This window comes from Atractosteus spatula, chromosome 16 (assembly GCF_055471065.1).
Source record: "Atractosteus spatula isolate fAtrSpa1 chromosome 16, fAtrSpa1.hap1, whole genome shotgun sequence".
NCBI lineage: Eukaryota > Metazoa > Chordata > Actinopteri > Semionotiformes > Lepisosteidae > Atractosteus > Atractosteus spatula.
The window spans coordinates 6,797,490-6,821,083 of NC_142721.1; the positions used below are offsets into that span (position 1 = coordinate 6,797,490).

The 23,594-nt window shown below is 36.1% G+C and overlaps 1 protein-coding gene across 16 annotated transcripts in view; it reads left to right on the top strand.

The window, feature by feature from the left end:
* sox6 (SRY-box transcription factor 6) overlaps positions 1–23,594 on the top strand; it is a 200,495-nt gene that overhangs the window by 94,573 nt on the left and 82,328 nt on the right. For all 16 annotated transcript variants that reach the window (XM_088934650.1, XM_088934660.1, XM_088934653.1 and 13 more), the window contains one exon: positions 9,025–9,114. In XM_088934650.1, coding sequence (XP_088790776.1) covers positions 9,025–9,114 — 90 coding nt within the window. The remainder of the gene's footprint in view (positions 1–9,024; positions 9,115–23,594) is intronic.

A 23,594-nucleotide genomic window follows, 5' to 3' on the forward strand; every position in this document is an offset into this window, starting at 1 on the left:
TTCTTAACAGTTGACCCGTTGTGACACTTAAACCAATCTTTTTCTACTTTTTTCATTTTCTTTCTTCATTTTTCTTGTACAAACAGTAAAGGTAAAAAAACAAAGTTTTTTTGGAGTTTCAAGCTTTGCTTAATAATGCTAAAAGTTTGCTAGCTGTTCTTCCATGTGATGCTGCTTGGGTTTCTGAAATCCTTACTGATTATTCATGGTCCTAACATGAGGATTGATGAGCGAGAGGATCCTTTTCCTGTTTCAGGGGGATTACAGTAGTACTCTAAAGGTTATGGTGCTTTTGACAGATGTGTTGGCAGAGTGCCACTGGGCAGAGTTACCTTTGACATGTCTTGGTGCTGACAGAACTACAATGTGTTAACAGCTTTTTAGAAGCATTTGAAATTATGCTGTTTTAGGGAGTGTTTAAGGCCAGTTATGATGCAAAGAGGTAATATACCTTTCTGGTTGTCCAGACGAATTGAATTGTGTCTGTAACACAAAGAGAAACACCCTGCAAAACCCAGTTTTGTTTCAAAGGACTCTGATTGAGTAATAAGATTTATACTGAATTAATAGAAGAACATGTTCTGAGCTTGATATTACATGTTGTTCTTTTTGTCTCTAGAAAGGACACACCTAGTATTGTATCTGCCGTGGGTCAGATAACTGACTTGCAGAGAGCAGGAAGTTGCACCTATCTGTTAATTTTATGTGTTGCTTGTGTTACTGAACACTGTGGCATTGAGAGATTCATTTTTTCTGATTACTTGTGATACATGTTCTTTTCTAGGAAATTGAGTTATTGTTGGTTTAGGGCTATTCCATTAGTATAATGAAGACGTGCAAGTTCACACACCCGAAAAAGGCTCCACAGCCGAAATGCTATGTTTCTTTTCTTCTCTTTTCAGCATGAAATAAACCTTTTCTTGTCTCTATTACATTAGTATTGTTCTTTTTTATTACATTCTGCTAATCTTAATCACATCAGTATTGCGTTCAGGTGTTACTTGGAAAACTAAAAGAATAATGTGTGCATGTAAAGTATATCTATTTCTATCCACCCAACAGTCCATTGAGTTGTTTTTTAAAAAATCTGATAGTATATGCTATTAATTAAGAACAAAAGTAAGAACAGAATTATGCATTCATTGGAAAGGCATTGACTTTCATCACATTTACCTACAGTATCTTGAAGGATAGGTAAATGATACACACCTTACACATTTTGACACTGTTTGTGTTGGTGGTAACAACTGAGTATGCTTGTACTAACATGAAAGAAAAGCAATTCAGAATTTAACTTATCTCACTGTGTTGGGGGCTTTGTTGTTTTAAAGGGGAGGAGTAGCAAAAATATCAGTAGTTGAAGTAGCATAATATTGGACTTTCAGGTTCATAGTATATTTTTTCTTTCTTTTCTACTGGAATGGATTTTAAAAATACTCTCTACAGTAGTTGCAAAAACATCCGATTGGAACAAGGTAATGCATGTGTCTCTAATCTGTGCCTGGCCAGCTTCCCAACGCTGGTTTAGATTGTGAAGTGAATGAGAGTAAATAGGTGGTATAAAATATCTCTATTTGACTTTTTACATGTAATTTCCACTTTAAATAGATCTTATTTCAATTTGTTTTCTTAGCTCAATTTCATTTGCACTTCATAAAATGTAAAAAAGCTCCCATTTTGTTTAGCAATGAAAGTTCTGGAATGACAGTCTGACTGGAAGTGCTATTTGTAATGTTTTCTCGCTTTTTAGGGCATCAGTGACTAAATATACTACATAGAAATATGAATGTTGTAGCTGTTTGAAATAAACTGTAAGTCATTGTTTCATGTTGCCCTATTGGCAGCCAGTTTCTTCTAGTTCAATCTAGTGGCAATTAAGAGCATCACCCATACTCAGTACAACAGAATACCAAAGAGAAACAAGAACTGTTACTTAAAAAACATAAGTTGAAAGTGTGAATAGAGAAGGTTGCTTTTTTGTTTTTAGAAATGAATGCTAGTGTTGGGCTGATTGTCATTACTGGCACGCTTATCCAGAAACAGCAATGAAAATAAAGATATAATATTATTGTGGTTTTTGTAGAACATTTGGTTTGGCACGGAGCAAAGTCAGGTGATGAAATCTGTGTTTGTACCGAACGTGGTCTACAATCACACATTCTCGCACATAATAAAAACCTGGAAGACTTTAAAACATAAAATGACAGTTACCAATCTATTTTTGAATTTGAACTGTTGCAAATGAAAAGGATATGCCACCTTCAGATCTTTTTAAAGAGTGTGGATCGCTGGCAGGTGAACTGCTAAACGGTGTAGAGTTGGTCAGAAGGAAAGGAGAAAGAGACCTCAGGTTCAACAGAAAATGTATATTTGAGCAGACCATACGTTGCTTGGACATGTTGTGCTAGTGTGCTTTGGAAGTTGTTTGGTATGGTATATAGCCTTTCCAAACAGAAGAGAGGAGAATCAAAACCGTTTTTACATTTTTTTACTATCTGATCAAGAGCAATGAGAGATTCTGCTGGCAGAATCTATTGCCAAGTACCGTTTCCTTTGCTTTCTGCTGTCAAGGCACAAGTGTCACATGGGCTCTGAAAACTGATTGCTGTCCAGTTGAGCTTGTAGTTTGCAGTGCCAGCGCTCTGTATTATCCTACAGGGGCCTGGTTGGTATGCCACTGAGACCTTGGGAAAATGTAAATAAAAACTAGATACAAGCTATTGTTTTCATTCCATTCTCATCCCAGTCTGAAGTGGTTCTTCAAGTTAACTTAAGACCCTTACACTGTTTTTCTTTCCTCAGAGATAGAACTTAAGAGAGAGGAGGAAGATTAAACCAAAAACAACAACAGTATGATCATTTTATTGTGGCTTTTTTATCCTCTTTTGAGACTTTTGTCTCAAAAGCAGTACAAGCTAGAATTTTCAGTAGTGCCTAATGAAGTGCTTATTAGTTTTTTCCTGATGGAAGTTTTACAAACTTAGTCATACAATGACAGCAGCAGTTCCAGACTTTTTAACAATTATATTAATTTGAGGTTTGTGGAAAATATTTTGTCTGGGAGAATTGCGTGCTTAAGGAAAAATGTCATTGCTAGTAGCCTGCACATTGTAGTCAGAAATGGGCTGATGTTACAAAAACATAAATAACATTATAGTGGTTTGGTCAGATTCGAATAACAAATGAGCCAACAATTGTAAAGGGATAGTGTACTTAACACTTTGTCATTAACTCGCCTGGCTGAAGGAAATTACAGCACTGTCTGAAGATCATAGCTTTCACAACTCATGCTTGCTTATGAGGAATGAACCAGGGAGCTGCAGCAAGGGTGAAGTTGGGGTGGAGGGAGAGGAGTAGAAAAGATGCACACAGAATTGTGGATAACCAGACAGTATGTATGCATAGGAGAGTGGAAGTGCAAGATTAGAATTTGGCCTCCTCGCACAGTTCTGTTAAATACATTGTACCCGTTTTGGCAGCCTTGGCTTTTTAAAATCTTCAGAGCCTTGAGCAAAGATTAAACTTAGAGCTATGGACAGCATGTTCATATCTTCAATTTGTTTGAATTCCAGAAATAAAATTATTTTACCAATAAACTAGAGGTTGATTGATAGACTTCTGACTTATGACAAATAACTAATTGTCATTCTTAGCTATGTAACACTGATACTGAGACTGATCTGCATTTAGATTGTACCTGAATAAAAGCAATGGTATTTAGAAAGAATAGGATCATTATTATTAATTTGAATTCCATGTCATTTTTTAGCTTTTTAGAACAATGCTGTGAAACAAGTCACATAACTGGCTCATTAACTGGATGTTAGTGTCATTCAAAAACTGATGAGCATTATAATATAAATGATTAAAACAGCACTAATGTTACCGATGGTTTTTGGATTGTGTTTTTTTCCATCTTGGCATTTGTATTTACTGCAGGCTTATTCTATGTATATACTCAGAGACCATGGCATTATCATGCCTCATTTGCAAGAACTAAAACCCATACATCAAATTCTGTATTACAACTATTTAATTATTATAACTTCCATAATCAAAAGTATTTTAATTTGAAGAACGTAAGTCCTCAAGCTAAAAGATTTCAATTCCAAGGCATTAAGTTCTTGTTTGGCTGTGTGGAATTTTGTAAATCCATTCTTAAATTGAAGCAAAACTAACCAGATTTCCAGCTTGCCATGAAATAAATATCAGCTTAAATCTTAACAAGTAGTTGTCCAATCACCAAGCAGTTTCACAGAAATGGTGTAATTTTCTAATTATCATTCCTATATTTAAATATCTCAATATTGCTAGTCTTAAGCAGCACGACTTAGAATTCTAGCAACGTGACTGACAACTTGCAGGTTGTTTTCAACTCTCAGGTAAAAGGTGACTCCTAGGGGGTTAATAGTTTAAAAGCATTCGTTCCTGCTTGACATCCCAGTGGTTTTCTTGTGTTGCTTGGCACACAATGCATTTTTTCTTGTGCTTAAAAAGAGGTATGTAGGAGTGTTTAAAAGAAGAGGAGTGAGGGAGTTTGACCACTCCCAGAGGGAAGTGCGGAGAAGAATTGGAGCTGGCACGGGATTATCTCAAACAGTTGGTGCATTCCTTCATGATCAAGTGCTTGAGAAAGCCCAAGTTTGTCTCACGAAGCATTTGTGCTGATGTTTATATCAGAGCTCCTATGTATGGGAAAACAATTCTCTGACCAGAGATGACTTTGTGAGTTCACAGTCCCTCTTCTTCTCCTTTGTCTGTTTTCAGTGTTAAATCTGAAGTTCTTCCTCCAACAGGGAGAAGGCATTTCTTTTTTTCATATTGTGTTTTTTTATCGTTTTAAGGACTAAAAATGGAAGCACCTATATTGGCATATGCAGACTTTTTAAAGTTAGAGTTCACAATTAGTTTGAAAACAATCAGATCTCTCTGACACGGGTCTGGTTTAATCTGTATGTACTTTTTCAATAGCAACCATACATAGTTTCTCAGAAGGAAGTAAATGAACTGTGGGGGATCAATTACCTGTGATTGATTGTTGATCAATTGCTTTGCAATTTTGTTGAAAACAGTAAGTGAAGCTGTATTTACTTTTTGTTGGAGCAAATTTGTTGGTTCACTGAGGTATAGAGAAACACTTCCAGGGGTGACACCCCAAAAAATGAAATTAGGGTAATCTGTAGTAACCAAAGACACTGATCATCAGTCTTGCTGGGGTTACGAGATTGGGGGTTTTAAATTTTGTGTCCATTCTGAAATGAAGGTTCTAGTCATAAGCAAACTCAGATTTCAATTCCTTCTGTTTGTGTTTCAAAATTCAGCAAAGCAGAGGAAAGGCATAAATGTGAAAATGAACCAAATGAGATGCCAGTTCCTTTGAAGTGAATTCTTAAAAAGTACAGAAGCGAGTTTGACCTCAACCAAACTCCCTACTTGATATATTTTAAGTTTATTCTTATTGTTAGTGTTTTTTGGCACATCTTTCTTTTCATGTGGGGGCATGAGAGTGTATGAGGATGGGTGGGGCAGTAAGGGAAATAAGTTCCCTTTTTAATATGTGCACAGTGCTTCTATCTGTTCTTGTCCAAAAGAAAGGACAAGAATAATTGAGAAGCTAATGCCATTTAGGGTAATTTTTTTCTTTTCCGCCATCTCCCGCCTCTCCATTATTTCTACAGAGCTGTCAGCTTTGTTTATCAAACCGTGAACGTAAATTTTGCTCCTTGATTCCTATTGGAATGAGGTACAGATGTAGCACAGTTACAGATTGTGTTTTCTTTCCTAAGTGGCTACAGTAAATCTTGTTGCTTATTCCATTTTATGCATTCAGGGTACTGTTAGTGTTTAGCTTTCATTTCAAGAAAACCACATCCCAAGGCTGTAAATATAATCTGAGAATTTACAGAATTGCACATTGGGGCTCACTTATTCACATACATTGTGTGCATAAAAATAAATTGAAAGCTGATCAGGGGAGGCTTTTTTAATTTCCTCCTAACAGCACACCAGCAGTTTTATAGAAGTAGAAGCCTGCCTTTCAAAAAATATAATGGGCTTTTTTCTTCAGGCATTCTTTTACACCACATCTAAAATTAAGTAATAAAGTGTTCTTTTATAGAAAACATGTAAGTTTGTTATAAGATGAGAATAGAATAGCTAAAGCGTATATATATCTCTATAGGTACTGGTAGTTGGAGAGGTGTTGAGAGTTGATGTATCACAATCAAAATTTTTTTTTTTCTTTTAGCATTTTAAGAATTCACCCAGCAAACTCTTAAAAAATAAAAAAGCTTCTCAGAGGAGCTACGCCGTGAAAGGCATACAGTGTTTGATTATTTAAAAAAATGAAAGAAAAAATATTCCTCTGAGTTTCTAATTTTTTGTTTGTTTATTTTTAGAAAATGTTCTTGCTCCATTCTGTTGTCGTCGTCCCCCGCTTGGGGACTGATACAGTGGAAGTTACTGTTTCTGTGTAACCCAAACAGCTATAGGAAACATGTTGAATGGATGAATATAATTGCGGAACAAAAGCGCAACATATTACTATGCTTGCTACCAATTTGAAGATAAAATATGGATATATGGACAAAAGTCTAGTTTGCTTGCTGTTCGTTTTAAAGCTGTGTTTATTAAGCCACATGGACAAATCTATAATAATGAATCATTTTGGGAATCTTCTTCAAAAATTGTAAAGCATACTTTTTTCATTCAGATGTTTGCTCACAAAAGCCCTTTCTGTATCTGAAATATTTCATGACAGTATAACGCATATAAATCCATGAAGCACCCTTGACATGACTGTAACTAAATCTGTGAGGCATTCAGAATACTTTTCCCCTGTCCTTATAAATTCGAGCTCTTTTGTTTGCAAAATGTTCACAAATGACTCATTGTTCAGAAGAGGCATTTAACCACTTATAAACAAGAATGCCCCTTGGTTACTGTTGCAGATCCTTAGAATGTCTTTTTACATTTTGGACAAGTAAAAAATATTCTTAATATTCATGATGTCATCTCAAAAAGAAGATAGAGGTGGGCTTTAGAAGGACTGGTCAGGCAAAGTAACATGGAATAGTAACAAACTAAAAAGTGAAATGAATCCCTTTTCTTGCATTCTACTAGAAATTATACAATGAAAATAAAATCACATTCTTTACAAAAGCAGATGAACTCAGAAAATGGCTTGGATCCCTGTAAAATCAAGAAATGGCTTTTTAAAGGCAAACGTGAATCTGAAAGTTCTCATTTGAATCATTATTTCAAACATTACTTAGACATGTTTCATACCAGAGTTTTATTCCCCATAAAAGGGACAGAAAGCCTTTTTACAGTCACAAATTTACAAATTAGTCAACATCTGCCTCCCTCATGCCTTTAAATGCTGATATTTAAATGCTTCTCATGAGTGTAAATATTTTTTACTACACTCTAAAACAAAAACATGAAACACTGACAGCTATTATCTATGACTCTGAATGTGCTACTTGTGTCTTTTTTATAAATATTATTGTAAAAGACTTGTTTTGCTATGTATCTTAAGAGTCACAGAATTGCATATTCATTCATTCCTAACTTGAAGAGAGAGCTCAGTTTCCTTATTTCAGTGCTGGTGAAGGTTACCGTGTATTTGCAGACCGTGTCCAAAATGGTTCTATTGCGGGAGTCTGTGAGACTGTAGGAAAAGTTCTGTTTGATGGGAACAAGCTGACCTCCATTTGGAAGGAACAACTTGAAGACGCAGCCTGTGCTGGTTAGCAACATGTTCTTTATCACCGACCTCAACGACAGAACGGCGGATTCCAGCCATTCCTCGACTGATTAATTATCCCATGGACAAATGTTAATTGTTTTCATCACTGCTTCCAGCTCACATAGAAACCCATTTCATCTCTTACCTTGTGCTTACTTTTTTAATGTCTCTTTGTAGTCTGTCTTATCTCTGCACACCCTCGTCTTATTGACCTCAATGAGACAACGAAACCTGATAGCCTGTTACTATTAATGAAAAAAAAATGACAGGAGTAAGAAAGGGTGGAGAACTGAAGCAGGCATGCTTTTGTTTTTTTGAATTAGACTGACTTTGAATGACCTTTTTTTTCAGATTTCAGACTTTTCTTTTTCACCGGGTTTCACTTTTGGCTCATGTTGAGATGACTGAAGGTTTTATGTTTCTTATAATTACTATTGATAGTGAAATGCTTTTTTTTTTTGGAAATTATCCCCTTCTTGGCATTTACAAAGATTTTTCAAGCAGCGTGTTGTAGCGTGCTTTTAATTAATTTGTAGGGGTTCTTATGGTGTTGCTGTTATGTAAAACATCATACCTTTTCTGTAGTCCAATACATTGTTGTATTCCTTAACCCTTGTTAACTTGTGTAAGCTAGTCCTTGCATATGCTTTGATTTCCAAGTACCTTTATCTCATGCTGGCTAGGCTATTAAATCCACTGAAGCACAAATTCTTGCAAACGGTTTTTGCCACTTTATTTTTAGTTTTTGCACTGGAAGTGGGAGTGGTGTAATTCCTTCGTGTTCAAGAGGTTTTAATTTTCAAAGTGTGATAAATTCCCCAAAAACAATTTTGTGAAACAACCAACCTCTGCATTTATCGTTTTACATTCTAGAGAGCCTATATAATTAATGTCATGGGAACCTTATTTTTCTATATTTCCTAGTAAGCTTAGGTAAACAGGTCTAATTACAGTGTTCTAACTTGACTAACAGCTTTGCTTTTCTTAAGGTTGAATTTTACTCTTTGCCTAGTAATTTAGTTTAGCAAGGTATGCCTTTTATATTTACATTTTATATTTGTGAAGTTTTTGCTTTGTGGAATATGGAATTGGCACAATTGGCACACCAGAAAACAATATTTGCTTTCAATGTCCCTTTTATATTTGTATTATAAATTGAATCAGTAAAATTTACTTTGCAAAAAAAATCACAAAATCACTGGATAAGAATATCATATTTAAAATGGTGTAACCCACTAACATGAAATTGGGGGTTTCCTTTCTGTTTCTTTCAGAATCTTCTTGCATGGAAAAGCTTCTCTCTAAAGACTGGAAGGAGAAAATGGAAAGACTCAACACAAGCGAACTTCTTGGGGAAATCAAAGGTAAGAAACTGCAAGTTAGGATTGACAGGCTAGGCTGGACTCTGTCCAGCTGTTTTTCTTTATTCTTTCTTCATTAATGAGCTCATTAGTGTGAGCAAATGAACAGATTAACTAAATGTTGTCTTCTTATTTGTAACCTTCCTTATGTTCTCTTTAATTTGTTTAGGGTTGTAGAAAGATCTTAGAAATGACATTTTCATCAAGAATAATCTGAAAATGGGCTTGCTCTGAACAAGTCTACTTTTCAAAAACCTTTAACTACTGTCCTGCCACTCTAAACATGCCATTTCTGACAACACAGCAATATGAATCTCTGTGTAAAAGACTATTTTCTTATTTCTTTCTGCTAAGTATGACATGTTTATATTCAAACTGTAGGAGATTTAACTTATGTTTGCAGCAGATGGGTAGAATTGAGTTGATTTCCAGTGCTTTTAAGTCATTTCACATGCATTATGGATATAAGGTTTATAGGCAATGTAATTCAGAATTCCATAGGTTTCTATACAGTACTGGGCTTGTGTTTCCCAGGTTACTGTGCTAATAGTGTAAAATATGGTTTTGAATAGAATTTCATTTTAACAGTTAGCTTGAGAATGCAGACTATAGTCTATGACTGTGCTCTCCGCTATGCCTTTTGAACACAAATGTGTTTTTTTTCTGAGGTGGTGGACGATTTCTAAGCAGTAGATATACATTTTACTATAAATCTTTCTGTTTATTCTAAGAGGAGGTGGTTTTCTGTGAAGTTTGTCTCTTTGCAGGCCAGTCCAAAGCACAGGCTGTTACTAAGATATGTTTACTTTCAAGGGGAAGGCACAGTACTAGTTGAAGATAACCTGGCTCTCTGTCTTGCTGTAGAGGTTTCTTTGTGTTCCAGTCTGGCAGGAGAACCAAGTGTGGGAGCATCCCTAGGCAGAGCTCCAGCTAACTCTCTGTAGCTTGTACCATCACTGCCGCAAATTGAAAGAAATAAAATGTAAAAAATAAAACGGTAATTACATTTTGTTATGATATCAATTTATGTAATATTTATGCTTTCATATGGTTCAATAACTAATTCAATAACTAATTTTATTTGAAAGATCTGTCAGGGAGATATCTTTTCCACACTACAGAAAGAGAGAGAGATTACACAGTCTGAAATCTGATATGTTTTTGTTGTTGTTACTATCTGAAAAATGTAGAGAGCTCTGGATACAGGATGCTGCCTACTGTTTGACATCAGATTATTAAAACAAAAGATTCTTGTTGATTTTATAAATGTACTTCTCCTTCATTTTGTATTTGCTCAGTGTCTGTACTAAACAAAGAATGAATCTTTTTTTTCAGTTGAATTACTGGGGTAGATTTACAGTGCCTCCAACACACACACGAACACAGAAACCACTGCATTTCAGTATACTTGTATTCACTGGCAATAACCTTAATGAATCCCTGAATAATTTATGCCTTCATAAACAAGATTAATCGTACCTGACCTAAGATATGTTGTTGTATTTTAAAGTGCTTTTTGTAAAAATATTTTAAATGACAGAGGCTTTCAACACAAGCTTTGTTTTTGTTTCTGAATTGCGGCATGTTTATTCATTTGGAAAACAAGAATGGTTGGAAATAGTGTTTGATGAGTACACAGGTAAAACTGATAAAGGAAAGAAAACACTGGTTGCTCTGTTGATTTCCTAGGAAACTGAATCTACATTAGAAGTTACAAATATAAATACCTTTCATATCACACTGGAAGCCTTAGGTTTTTAATTAGCATACCATTTCATATGACTGTAGATATTTCAAAGCTCCTCTTTGTGCTTCCCCTTACAAACATCTTTCTCTTCTTTTGAAGTCTGCCTGATGTAAATACTAGCAATTAAAAAGCAGCTCAGGGTTGGAGACACAAGGTCTTCTTAATTAAAAAACAAACAAAAGCACCCAGCAGAAAACACCATATGATTAAGATCTAAAGTGTTATGATAAATCAGAATCCACATTAATTGTTAGGTTAAAATCAATACAAAGGGCAAACACGTTTGTATGTTTAAATTAATGGAGGAAAGTCAGAGATAAAGGCTGACATCTAGATAAAAAGCTACCTACTGGCAAGCTGGCCTTGCAACACATTCTCAAGTCCATATTTATTGAATCCGGAAACCAAAGGCATTGTGTATTCTACTTAGAGCTTTTACTTTGTTGTATTGTTACATTGCTACAAAAGATTTCTTTTGATGTTCAAAGATAAATAAGTGAAATATAAAATTCTGCCCTTGTTGAAATGGACCACTGTTAATTCATGTGCTTTTTTGCAATGTAGCTATTCTTTGAGAAGTCTGGTCTGTCGGTCTTGGTTGTTTTTAAGCTAGCTGCTTTGCATATTTTTCACATCTGTGAAGTGATCAGTGTGGCTTCAACTGTTGCTGCTGTAGGGTGAAAACCGTTACAGGACCTTTTGAATGGGCAAGAACCTGATAGCGAGTCTGAAAGCTGAGCGGTCGAGAAATAGAGAATGCAACATGTTTACAGGCTTGTCAGTACACAGCTGTAATTTAAACGTCATCTAGTGTCAGTTTTCCAACGAACGTAATTTTTTTAAGATGTTGTATTTTTCCCATTTTCCATTTGACTTGACATTGAGTAATTAAAAAAAAACGTATGAATATTATTCAAAAGCTTAAGTAAAAATAATATTGTGATTCATTCGTGAGAACCTTTAAAAAGGCACTAAAGTAAGTACAGAGAAATCAGCCTTCACAAGTGTCACTATGTCATTGTTTTGTCTTCTGACTATCGATATCTTAATATTGCAGTAATTTAGGAGTTAGTTTTACGTAAGCTGAGCAAACCACAGGGAACCTCATTCAATGCAGCACTTTTATAAGCAATTAAAGAGTTAATGCATGAATACTGAAACACACTAGATATGAAAGTGCGATACTACTGGCTGATAGCATTGGTATACCAATTACACAGGTAACTGTTTGTTTTCATACCTGAATTTAGCTGTAAGTCATAAGGAATGGTGAACCAGGAGATGTACAAAACCACAAAGAAAGAAAGTTAGTCTGGAGGGTCTCCAAGCCACAGAGAAACCTTAAGAGGAGCAAGCCCAGGACAGCTCTGCAGAGACTTGATTCCCGTTTAATTATTGGCTTTCAAAGAGATTTTTTATCATGTTTAAAATAAAACTTTACTTCACTGCCAGCTCTTTAACGGCGAATGTGTTTCAGATACATCTTAAATTTGTTTTACATGTTGGAATGCTTGGACCATCATTACTGCTATAATTATTCATATTCTGTGATATTAAAGTTTTTTAAAGCTTTGCTAAAGGAGTGCCAGTTGAAGAATTTGTGTTGTGTTAATGGCAGATTATGAAGGAATGTAACTGCAGTTTTACTGAGGGGGAAAAAAGGTAGGAAAAAACACCAAGGTTTATAAAATAAGCTCTGCTACTGCAGTGTGGTTTGCATTGAACACTTTCATTCATAGTCAATCTGGGTCATGGAGTTTCTTTTGCTTTCACTCTGAAAGGGCTTTTTTTAATTTAGCAGTTACATTTCAGTGTCTCCAGCCCTAAAAATGGCAGGCATTTCCCGAGAAAAATAAAAAAAATAAAAAATGGTGGCTAAATTTTAACACACACACACTGTATTCAATGTATCATAAGGTTTAATAAAAATTTTACCCAGTATTGTAACTTTGCGTAAAATGGTTGCCTAAATACGATATGCAAGAAAATCAAGCCTTCTTGCAGATGGATAATCAATTATTAAATGGTTTCTACATGACAGTTCTCAAGTCTGCATTTAAAGTCCTGTGGCAGGCTGATAAGTACAAGCTATTTACTCTCATAACCCAGGAATGGCTTCAGCTGAGATTGATTTGATGTTAGGAGTACCTGGGCTTAATTTTATGTTAGAACAGAGAGGTACTGTATACAGACAGAGCACTGATTGTTCAGGCAGCTGGACATACTTAGAAACAGGATTATTCAATTTAACATTTACCTTTATTCTTAATTGTTCAAATAAAGTATGACCCAAATGCTGATGCACTATATATTTATGTTAATACATTCCTGTCTTATTTATTGAAACCTCCAGCTAAATGGAAGATTTGAAAATAAAAATAAATACACGTCAAGTCTGTACAGATTTCCTGTAAATTTTGTATTTGTTTCAGAATTTCAGAGATCTTTGTATCCAAGAAACTGAAGCATTATGGACTTGAAGCCATTTAATATTTATCATTAATCCTGACTTAAACACAACCCCTCCACTCCATCATTTCCTGAAAAGTTTGTGATTGCCACACCATCCCTTCATACTTTGTGTTTATGGGAACGTGCAAGGGGCATGATCCCCACTCCCCACCCTGTTACCTAGGAACCCTGAAGTGAGGACCACCCTAAGCCGCCAGCATGCTAGGTGACATGAAGAGTCTTCAGCGTTTAATTGAATCCTATGGGTCTGCGAAAAAAAGACAGGGTTTTATAGGCAACATTAAATGTTGACAGATTTGAAAATAGGGTAAGTCTTGATTTTAGGGGGTGCTAATCGCACTTTATACTGTAAGTACATAACAAACACAGCTGTTAACAGTGAAATAGCCATTAATAAAGTAGTTAGAAAAAGCTCAAATCTCACTCAGGTTAACTACAGGTGTGCAACTGATCGTTAGTAAGGGTCACCCACTATCAGGTTAGTCACACAGTGAAATAAATTATGAGTTTTTATTGTGTGCTAAATGTGCGGACACTAAGATAAGACATTGGACATTTTTTTTACAATGTGCAGTTATAGTCTGTGGAATGTGCAGTATAGTACCTCTCCCCTTAAGACATGATTAGTCCAATGGCTTCATGACCCCAGGTTGAAACCAGGTGGGCGAACAGTTGATAACAAGTAAGTGATTGGTAACATCTAAAGTCGACCACTTAGGGCACTGTGCTGAAATGTCCTCAGTTAGAAAGTACGACCAGATTGGAGATCCTGAAGACAAGCAATCGAGATCCTGTAGACAAGCAATCTGGCAGGTGACCATAAGGTTGGATGATTTGGCAGACCTTTAACATGGATTTGGCAGTGGCTTCTTCATGGTGCAGTTGAGGAGGTGTTATGTTTTTGAGTACAAGTAGTCATGATTGTTGGGTTGGAAATGGCACCCCAGATGTGATGCCCATTTAATTTGCAATGAAAAATCCCCAAACTCGAGCACAGTACTGTGCTGATGAGATGCAAAGTGCAATCACAGGTATTTTTAAGGCTTGGGCATTTGCTGGCTGTAGCTGCTGACTTTGGCTGACATGTTTTTCAGATGGCTATGATAAGTCAAGATCCCATCCATTTTCAAACCAAGATATATTAGGATTGAATTATATCGGCTTGGCTGCAAATGCCATTGATTGAACTAAACTGTCCAAGCTTCTACATCAGTGTGGAGAGACCCCTTCAGTTTCAGAGATTGAATGTGTCTGTGAGCAGTAGTATATACCATAAGCATGAATGAAATCTTCTGAGTGTGTTGGTGACAGATCATTGTACACATTGAACAGACTTAGAGAGAGAACCCTGAGGGAGCCTATTAGCCTGTAGATTCAAAGATCTACAGGCTAATAGAATTCACGATGGAATTGTTTTTCTGTGAGGGCCTTTGCCCCATGCAGTGTACAATCTACTTTCTTTGGCATGTCAAATGAGTGAGGCTGCACTGGGGGCTGTTGAGTTACACACAGACATTGATTCAGGATCAAGCATTTCCATCTGCAATGTGTAAACTTCATCTTCTCTGTGGCTTCCTGCCATAAAATATGTCAAGGGACTGAATTAGGTGGGCAGCAAAGCCTAGGTGGCCAGATTCTTGATACTTCTGGAGCAAGACCACCTGCTGTTCTGTGTGTAGGAGCCAGCATCACTGGGTAAAGTGTGCTACAGACAACAGCACCTTGGAATTAATTATATGGTTCCGGTATTGGAATACAGCATGAATGGATGGTGACCACAGGCCAGTCTAATGTGTTAATAAATATATCCCAGTCTGATTTCTGAGTGTTCTATTGGAGCTTTTATGAATTTTCAATAGTGGGCAGCTCAATGGTCTCATTCACGCTGGACTTCTGTTGACTGTGAGGAAAGTTAATCCAACACAATTTTGGACTTATAATCATCGGATGGCCTTCTTCACCTAGAGTGAAATGTACCTCTATGAAATTAGTTTTTCATCAAGGATCAGAAGTTACCTGCTCAACCACCTGTTGCCCATTGTAATTTGCTTCTGTGTGGCTCCAGTCTACATGATGAATATTGAACTTTCCAGTGTAAATTGGTGCGTGTTCTTGGGATCCCAATTAGTACCCCTAGCAACTAGCATGCTGTTTTATTGATTTGCATTGCTTACAATATATTACAACCCATGTATATTGTGCAACCATGTTTAGCACCCAGAGTTGAGGATATTAGGTCAAAACCTCCAGTTTTGCCCTGCAATGTTTTCTGCAGCACGAGTTTTCTGAAGGTGGATTGTGTTGTCTAATTCTTTGTTAAGACAGTTGAGTAACTGAGCACTGACTTGGAAAACCCGTAGCATCAGACTATTAATCTTAGAAAGGCATCAGGCAGGGTGTAGAGATTACTGCCATCAGGCACATGACCAGGTTTTGTCACTGAATTTAGTCTGCCAGTTGGATTATCTGCCTTGTGTAGGCATAGTTGATCAGATGTCGCCTATAATTTTCTGTACAAGTGTCCACATAATTTTGACTTTGAAGGGGTCTTTTGTTTGTTTGTGTATGTGTACATCTGAAATCTATTCAATAATGATGTAAGGCTTTTAAAAACAGGTAGAGGAAATAGTCATAAATTATGTTAATTTGTACCTTTGCCAGTGTGTGGATAAAAGAACTCATTCATGTTTACCACATGAATTTACCACACGGTTTCTGTGTTGAAATGTTTCTGAACTGTTGTTAAAAAGTCAGCAATCTCCTTTATTTTTTTTTTATCTTGAGAATCAAGGGGAATGAAATAAAATCTTGTTTTGGTGCGTCCTTTACATTATTTTACATTCAGATCAAGCCAAAACAATGTTAATTTATGTGTTTTGAGCGATTTTCAGTGATTTTTCAGAAATTGGAAAATAGCTTGTTTTCATAATTGTAATTAAGTATATAAAAGGCAACATTTCTCTGAATATTGTTGCTAATTGATGTATATGGTGATTTGTGTGAGTGTCAACAAGCAATATTAAGTTGAAAAAAAGTATTCTACAGAATACAACATAAAATGTTAAAATTTAAATCTTTAAGGCACAATTATTAATATTTTTAATTTAGTTTGCCAGAAAAAAAATCTTTGCAGCTTCTAATACAAACATATTTTAGAATACACATTTATGGAGTTGAATATGCAGACTCATGCCTTCAGTGATATTGGAAGTACACTACTTCAAACCAGTAGTAAGACATGCAAATATATATCATTACATGCAATTGGTTCAGCATACAGTAAAGTAGTTGTTGGGGGGAAATCTGGATAATATTTCTAAAGCTTTATGTTAGCACCAGCTCGGTATTTGTCTTTTCTACCCATTTGGAGATTGAAACTAAGTACACAGCCTATTGTACCATTTAATTTGAGCATTTACAGGATTAATAGCATTGCCTGCCATAAGCTGACATGTGTTGGTGAGGCCATGTTCATGCTTGTTAATGATGTTTTATTGGCAGGATTAAAAGAGCTTATATCATGTGAGGGGCAGTAGTCAGCAGCCAGGTGATGCAGCATTTGCTTGTAGTAGTATCTGGCTTTTAGGGCAGGAATACATTTCTATTATGTTTTATAATACCTGTAGGACTTTACTCTGAGATCTAAAAAAATGTTCATATTAAAGACTTTTTCTTATTGATGATAAGATGGTAAAAAAAGGTTTAAAATGTTTGCCTATTAGGTGATTGCCCTCTAATGAAGCAAAGTCAATTAATTTAATTAATCTTAAATTTAAATTTAAATTGAACTTAAAAAGACAACATATAATATTCAAGAAGCGATATAATATTTAATGTGTAATATATAATATATAATACTGTATATTATATATAATATTCAAAGCAATAGTATTCAAGAAGCATATCCAAACATTCACTGTCAATATTGGACGTAAGATTGACATAAGGACGTCTTCATTTATTTTTACAATCCACACTGGTACTGGTACAGCTGTGAGTGAGAAATCTCCCCGCTTGTATCTGTTGTATCTGTTTATATGTTCAGCTACAACATGGCTTTTTACGATATTTCACCCAACCACCAGAATAGCAGAGGCTTCAACCGTGTTTCAGATCACTCATATTGAATGACTCCCTGTACATTTATCACCGAAGTTAGGTAAATTGAACTAAATGGGTTTTATATGGCAATGATTGTAAGTAAAGAGAACTGCGTCTGGATGAAAAGGTGTATGTCTCAGTGGGGTTGCGCACCTGTTGTATTGTAATCAAGCGTAGACTATGGCTACTTGTGATTTTCAAGGCACATATTTATTAGCATTGGAGTTCTCTATAAGCAGAGAGCGCATAAAGACGCATAAGAGACTGCATGTATTTTCCGGTTAGTAATATTTGACTAAATTGACTCCAGTGCTCTTTTTTTCTGTCAGCTCATCTAATTTGGGATGGTTAACTGAATGGTTTTGTTTTGTATGTAAGCATAATGTATTTTTCCCTGACAATTATAATTGTTTTTGAGAAAAAAAAGGCTAATCTGGCAGATACATCAATTTTCTTGTTTTTTAAAGCTGATAATACATATTTTTTAAATCTAATCTTCACATTTTCTTAATGTTCTGTTTGCAGTTTGTCAGCACATGAGGAATATTGCTCAAGGCATTGAGTACAGAGAAGAGGCTGCTGTATCTGACTTCACAATCGAGTCGAATCTGTCTTTGTTTTCATAATACAAAATGAGTTTAAATAGATATTACAGTATATACAGTAGCTATTATATATATTATATATAACTGTGAATAAGATGAAATATTTTTCCTCATATTGGACTATTGTAAACAATAAGATTTCCTGTTATTTTACTATCCTGTAAAAAATTTAAACTATTTGCACTACTGTACATGCTATTTTCATGCTTTATATGTTATGCACAAACATTTACAAAAACGGTAGAGGTTGCTATGAAAAAATGCACTTTAAAGACCTTGCTACATTCCCTTACTGCTGAAAAAGACAGAGAGATTCCTTTACAAATGATTTAAATACCTTTTCCAGAAAGGGTGTGAAAATGATGCAAATGACAACTGCATACATGTGGTTGATAGAATGCTTTAAGTACAGCATTCAGCTGATAAAAATTAATGCATCTTAAACTGTCAGAGAGAGAACACCTTCCATTAGGAGTTCCCATGCTGAGGAGTCTAGTCTGGACTCCTTGCACGCTAGGCATGCTAGCTATGTTGCAGGCTGCGTCCGGACACAAGCAAGCACAATCGCAGCATTTATAAAAGTCTTAATTTACTTAGGATGGGGTAGCAGCATATGGGAGCATCAACAATAGTCAACTGATGGAGAAACAAAGAAATTCCAGTGTTCTTGCGTTAAAAAAAGTCATTCAGAACTTAGTCATAATGGTTCAGCTGTCCTAACCAAAGGCTGGAAAGATAATAGAGCGCTTTGTGATTTTTTTTTTACTTTCTTTTTTTTTTGTACTTAAATCTTTTATCTACATTATTCATTTGGGACTCTTCAAAGTAAAAAGCTGGCTTCTTTTTCCTGGTGCTGGACTTGGAACTCAAATTAGAAATCTCTGTGTGATAAGAGGGGTAGAGGGGGCCAGGGGTGGGTGTATTGGGGGTTATGTTGGACACAACAAATTGTATCCCCTCTACAAAGTGGCTTTTATCGTCTGCGACCTTCAACTGGTTTGTTGTTTTCCCTGCTCGTCTTAGTTTTTTTTTCTCCCCACTTTCTAATATTTCTTTCTCTGTTTATTGTGTTTCTGTTTCCTGCCCTGCCTTGTGACATTTAAAAGGGGCCTGAATCAAAAAAGGTAAAAGCTAAACACACACTACATCTCTTCAGAAGTGAAGACTTCACAGTGCATGTGATGTGAGTAGCGGATTGCAGAGCAGTTAGTCTGCGACGCCTCTGGACAGCAAAGATCAAATAGGCTCCCCTTTCAGCTCTCTATTGTGTTGCTGCTTTCTTCTAAAATAGGAGCCCGAGGGGGAAAAATAAACGTTCGTGGAATGTCAAAACAAATTAGATCTGCTAACCTGTACAGTTTATTTACACAGAATGCATCTTTATACTTTACATCTCAAACAGGAAACAAAATCCAATGAGACACCTTTACAAGTGTACATGATCCTGCCTGTTAGTAAGAGGCATGCAATGTGCAATAATGGCCTCTTTGTCAAGGCCTTTGTCAGATGTAGCTGGTGCTTTTTTGTGCTCTGTTGTTCACTAAGTGTGCATTTCAAAGGTGATGCATTATTTAATAAAGGAAGAAAATTTTGAACATAAACAACTAAAAAGAAGTGTTTAGCGAAGTCCTGCATTCACTAATTTTCAATCTGGCTAACTCTTGTCTTAGTATTGGATTTGTTTTTTTTCATGCATTCTAGAAATACAAGTACAGTAGAACCATTTAAAAAGAGACCTGCATTCAAACACAAATGAAACAAGTGAAATTTTCTCTGAAGGTATGTTTCAACCCCCACTCCAAGGCTGACAAACTCAGTTAAGTGAATGGTGTATCGTAATACTGCCCCCAAAAGAGCAGGGAAGCCGAGATTTAAAATGAAGATTTCACTCACGTGCCAAAACAACATGGATCAAACCTACAGTAATGGCGAAAAACTCTTTTTTTTAACTAGAGTTCTAAGAGACACATGTGCATATCATATGTATATTCATCTAAAAGCTGAAATAGGATGATAAACCACTTGTGCATAATCGTGTCCTACAGTACCATACTATAATACAATACCCATTAAGTGTTCTGAGGTTTTTCAATAGGATCCAGCAAGCATACTGTATATTGTCACAATGTATACGTTCCCACATTAGGTTTAAGTATAAAGTTGGTATTTACCAGATTTATTTGCCAGTTTTGTACCATATTCTTCAAGCCGATTTTCATCCTGCCCCAGTGTTTACATGAGCGCTGTTCAGGGCTAATAGAGCATGATTGTACTATGATGAAATCATCCTTGAAAAGTTCAAAGCTTAAAATAATCCTCAAGGATAAAAAACAGCTTTCACTGGAGTTTGACATGTATTTGTAATTTAAACAGTAGAATAAGTAATCTTTTTAATTTCATTTTTTTGTAACACGTGCCCTGTATTTGAGATGGAAAATTAGTTTTGTGGAAAAAGGGTTGATTAAGACTTAGTCCACAGTAGTAGAACTTCGCCCACATACAGTACATTTATGGGCAAAAGGTTTTACAGAGATGTTAAATGTTGAAACCTGATATTAACACTAATAATAAGTCAGGTATATAATTCAGGTATGCACATGCGCTTTAGGATTAGTTTATAGATTTTTTTCCTGAGCTTTGGTTTCCTGGCTATTCTTACAAAATCAAATCCATGTTTTTTTTATCAATGGAGGAGATTGCTTGCTATACAATAGCTTACCAAACCATTTCCATTGGGAGTTTGTGTGTGTGTGTGTAGAGGGGAGGGTCAATGAAATTGATAGTCAATTAATCCATCTTAAGTATAAAGAAAGAAAAAGAAAGAGTACTGGGCTGACTTGTTGTTTCTTCGTAGAGTGAGCATGCTGGCTCTCCACAACACAGCAGAACATCAAAACAATGAGCTCTCTGTTAATATTCCGGTAGTGTTTGTGCATTCCAAAGTTCCCCACAGCATGGCCCCAGGGCTAGACCCTCCAGGTTTTTCCGAGTGGCCCCTGATCAGCACAGTTCTCTTATTAGACATGTCCAACAGCCATCTCGCATCAGTGCTGACGGCGGTGGAGTGCACATTGCGAGTGTGTTTCTTTTTTCACTTTGTCTCGGCTTTTGAAGTGCTAAGGGAGATGAGGGGTACTGTAACATGTTTTGTCATTTTGTCATGATCCCTCACTTCTGTAACGTGGTCCTGCTAAATTAGACATGCCGCACGAGGTTTAACTAAATTGCTTGTAACACTTAAGGAAAGTATATTAAGACATACATTAACCTTTTAATGATCTGTCCTGTAACGATTATCAGCTTTTCACCCTGTGTTTCTATAGGTAACATTTGCAGTATATCCTCTATACAAGATTTAGTGAGATTTACTGTATATGAAGTTTAGTCCGCAGTTTATATTTTTGATATTTGCCTTTTCAGTCAGATACTCACTTGGATAAAACAAAACCATTTGTTTTTCATGCTTTTGAACGTGTGTCTTTTTTGGTTATTCCATAATAAAAACCAGCATAACAGTAGGATTTTACAAATTTGTGTGTTGAACCTGTGACAGAGACGTCAAGATCTCATCTGATTGAGTTCATGAGAAAATGGTAAAGTGAATGCACCTGTACACTTTGAAGACATAAGCTAGGGGGTGTGAAGAATTAATAGGGATGGGAATTTTTGTGGTCTCAGCCTCTTCCAGCCATAGACTGTGAAAATCAATTCCAACAGGTATAGTCTTCTGCAGCAGGCAGAATGACTGCACTACTGCCTGTAGTAAATAGCAGTAGAATGGTAACATGGAAGGCATGCATTCAGGTCTGCAGCTTCCCCGAATATTGATACTGGTAATTTGTGATGGATGCAAGTTACCAGAGGCTTATAAATGCGACCCTTCATGGCAGAGCCAAAGGTTAATAAAATTGGTGGCAAATGTATCAATTTTACAGATAAGCTATTCACAACAAGTGTAGTCTGGTGAATAAAAAGTCAATTCAGCCCGAAGAAACCACATGCAGCACCAGTGAATAGCTGCTTTTAGGTGCTTTTTTTTGAGGAGGATAAATGGAGAATTGCAGTTCTCTTCCATTGCTGCAGCCCAGGCTGCCAGTAAATCCCTCTGAATGGGGCTGGAGGTTGACAGGCCCTATTAAGACAAACTGCCTTCCTCATCGGAGAGATAAAATAAATCAGGTGTTTAGTCAAATTAAAATACTTGAACTGGAGCGGGCCCCAGGGAGCCCTGAGAGGAACTCAAGACAGATGTGGCTTGAGGATACAGAAGACACCCAGGAAAAAATTTAACACTGTCTGTGCAACTGGCAGGGGGCCAGACATACAGTTTGAGCTTCATGTGCAAATATCGCCATGTCAAATTTGTACAAGCATCCAGGAGGAGGGCATACTGTATCTGAGAGTGAGTTTCAATTTTGCTTTTGACTCTCAATTACATTGGCTCTGTAAAGTTAACTGGAGAATCACACGCCATTGATTAGGAAAGGCAGAGACATCTGACTTGCCAGTTGTTGCTGCTTTGAAACACATCTCTTTTCTCAAGGAAACAGAGGGCTCCCCTATGCAGATAGAGAGAGATTTCCTCTCTAGATAGATCTTATTAATTTTAATGTTTTTTGTTTGTCTGCAGAGGTGATGTAAATTCTGTTTCTCAAAATAGAGTCAGAATTCTTTAGTAGGTCATGTCTGTATTTTTAATGATTGACTTACTGGTTTATTTTTCTGTTTATGTTTAGTTCTCAGTGGAAACTTTTTAAATGTGCTGTACGTGTTATTACATAACATTTAACATCATTCATATATAATCAATGCTATATATACAGTGTATGTATAATTGTACTCTATGTACTGTATATTTTTATATATTCCATTATCAGTATCATCTGCAAGCAGATTTGCAGTATTCTGTCTTGACAGAGGAGAGGGTTATTCAGTGTGTAGGGTATCTTTTCACTAAATGAACGCAGTCATTAGAAATACTGGAACTGCAAGACGTATCCTCTTTCAATCACTAGGAAGGAGCGTAAAAGTGAAGAAATTGTAATGATGTGACTGTTTGCTCTGCAGAGAATGTTTCCACATTATCCTTCATTGTCTGTCACTAATTTGCCACCTACTACTGACTATGACAGATCCCTTATTTGCTGGGTACAATTCATAGCCTTCCTCACTGTTAGAAAAAAGCTGTGAGCTTCAGGGAAGAAAAAAAGTGACAATGAAGCCTCCCTACTGTTAATGAAGTCATAATATAGACATTGCAGACCTGATGTTTTACTGAAGTAGATTTAGCAATGAGTAGTATTTTCTTTAAAAAGTTCAAATATATATTTAGTTGAGAATTATCAAAAGCAGGGACTGATGAATTTGAGTGGCCTTACATTTTTTAAATAAGTGTTTCTTTCTAAGAAACTTTTCTGTGTCATTTTCCATTTCCTTTGCTGTTTTACAGTAGCGTATCATCACTGCATCTCGAGCAGAGCCTTTCAGCAAGCAAGTAACCTGAACTAAGGTTCTGAGATGCTTGTCTTCTATTTTGTTTATGCTAGAAGAGATCAGTT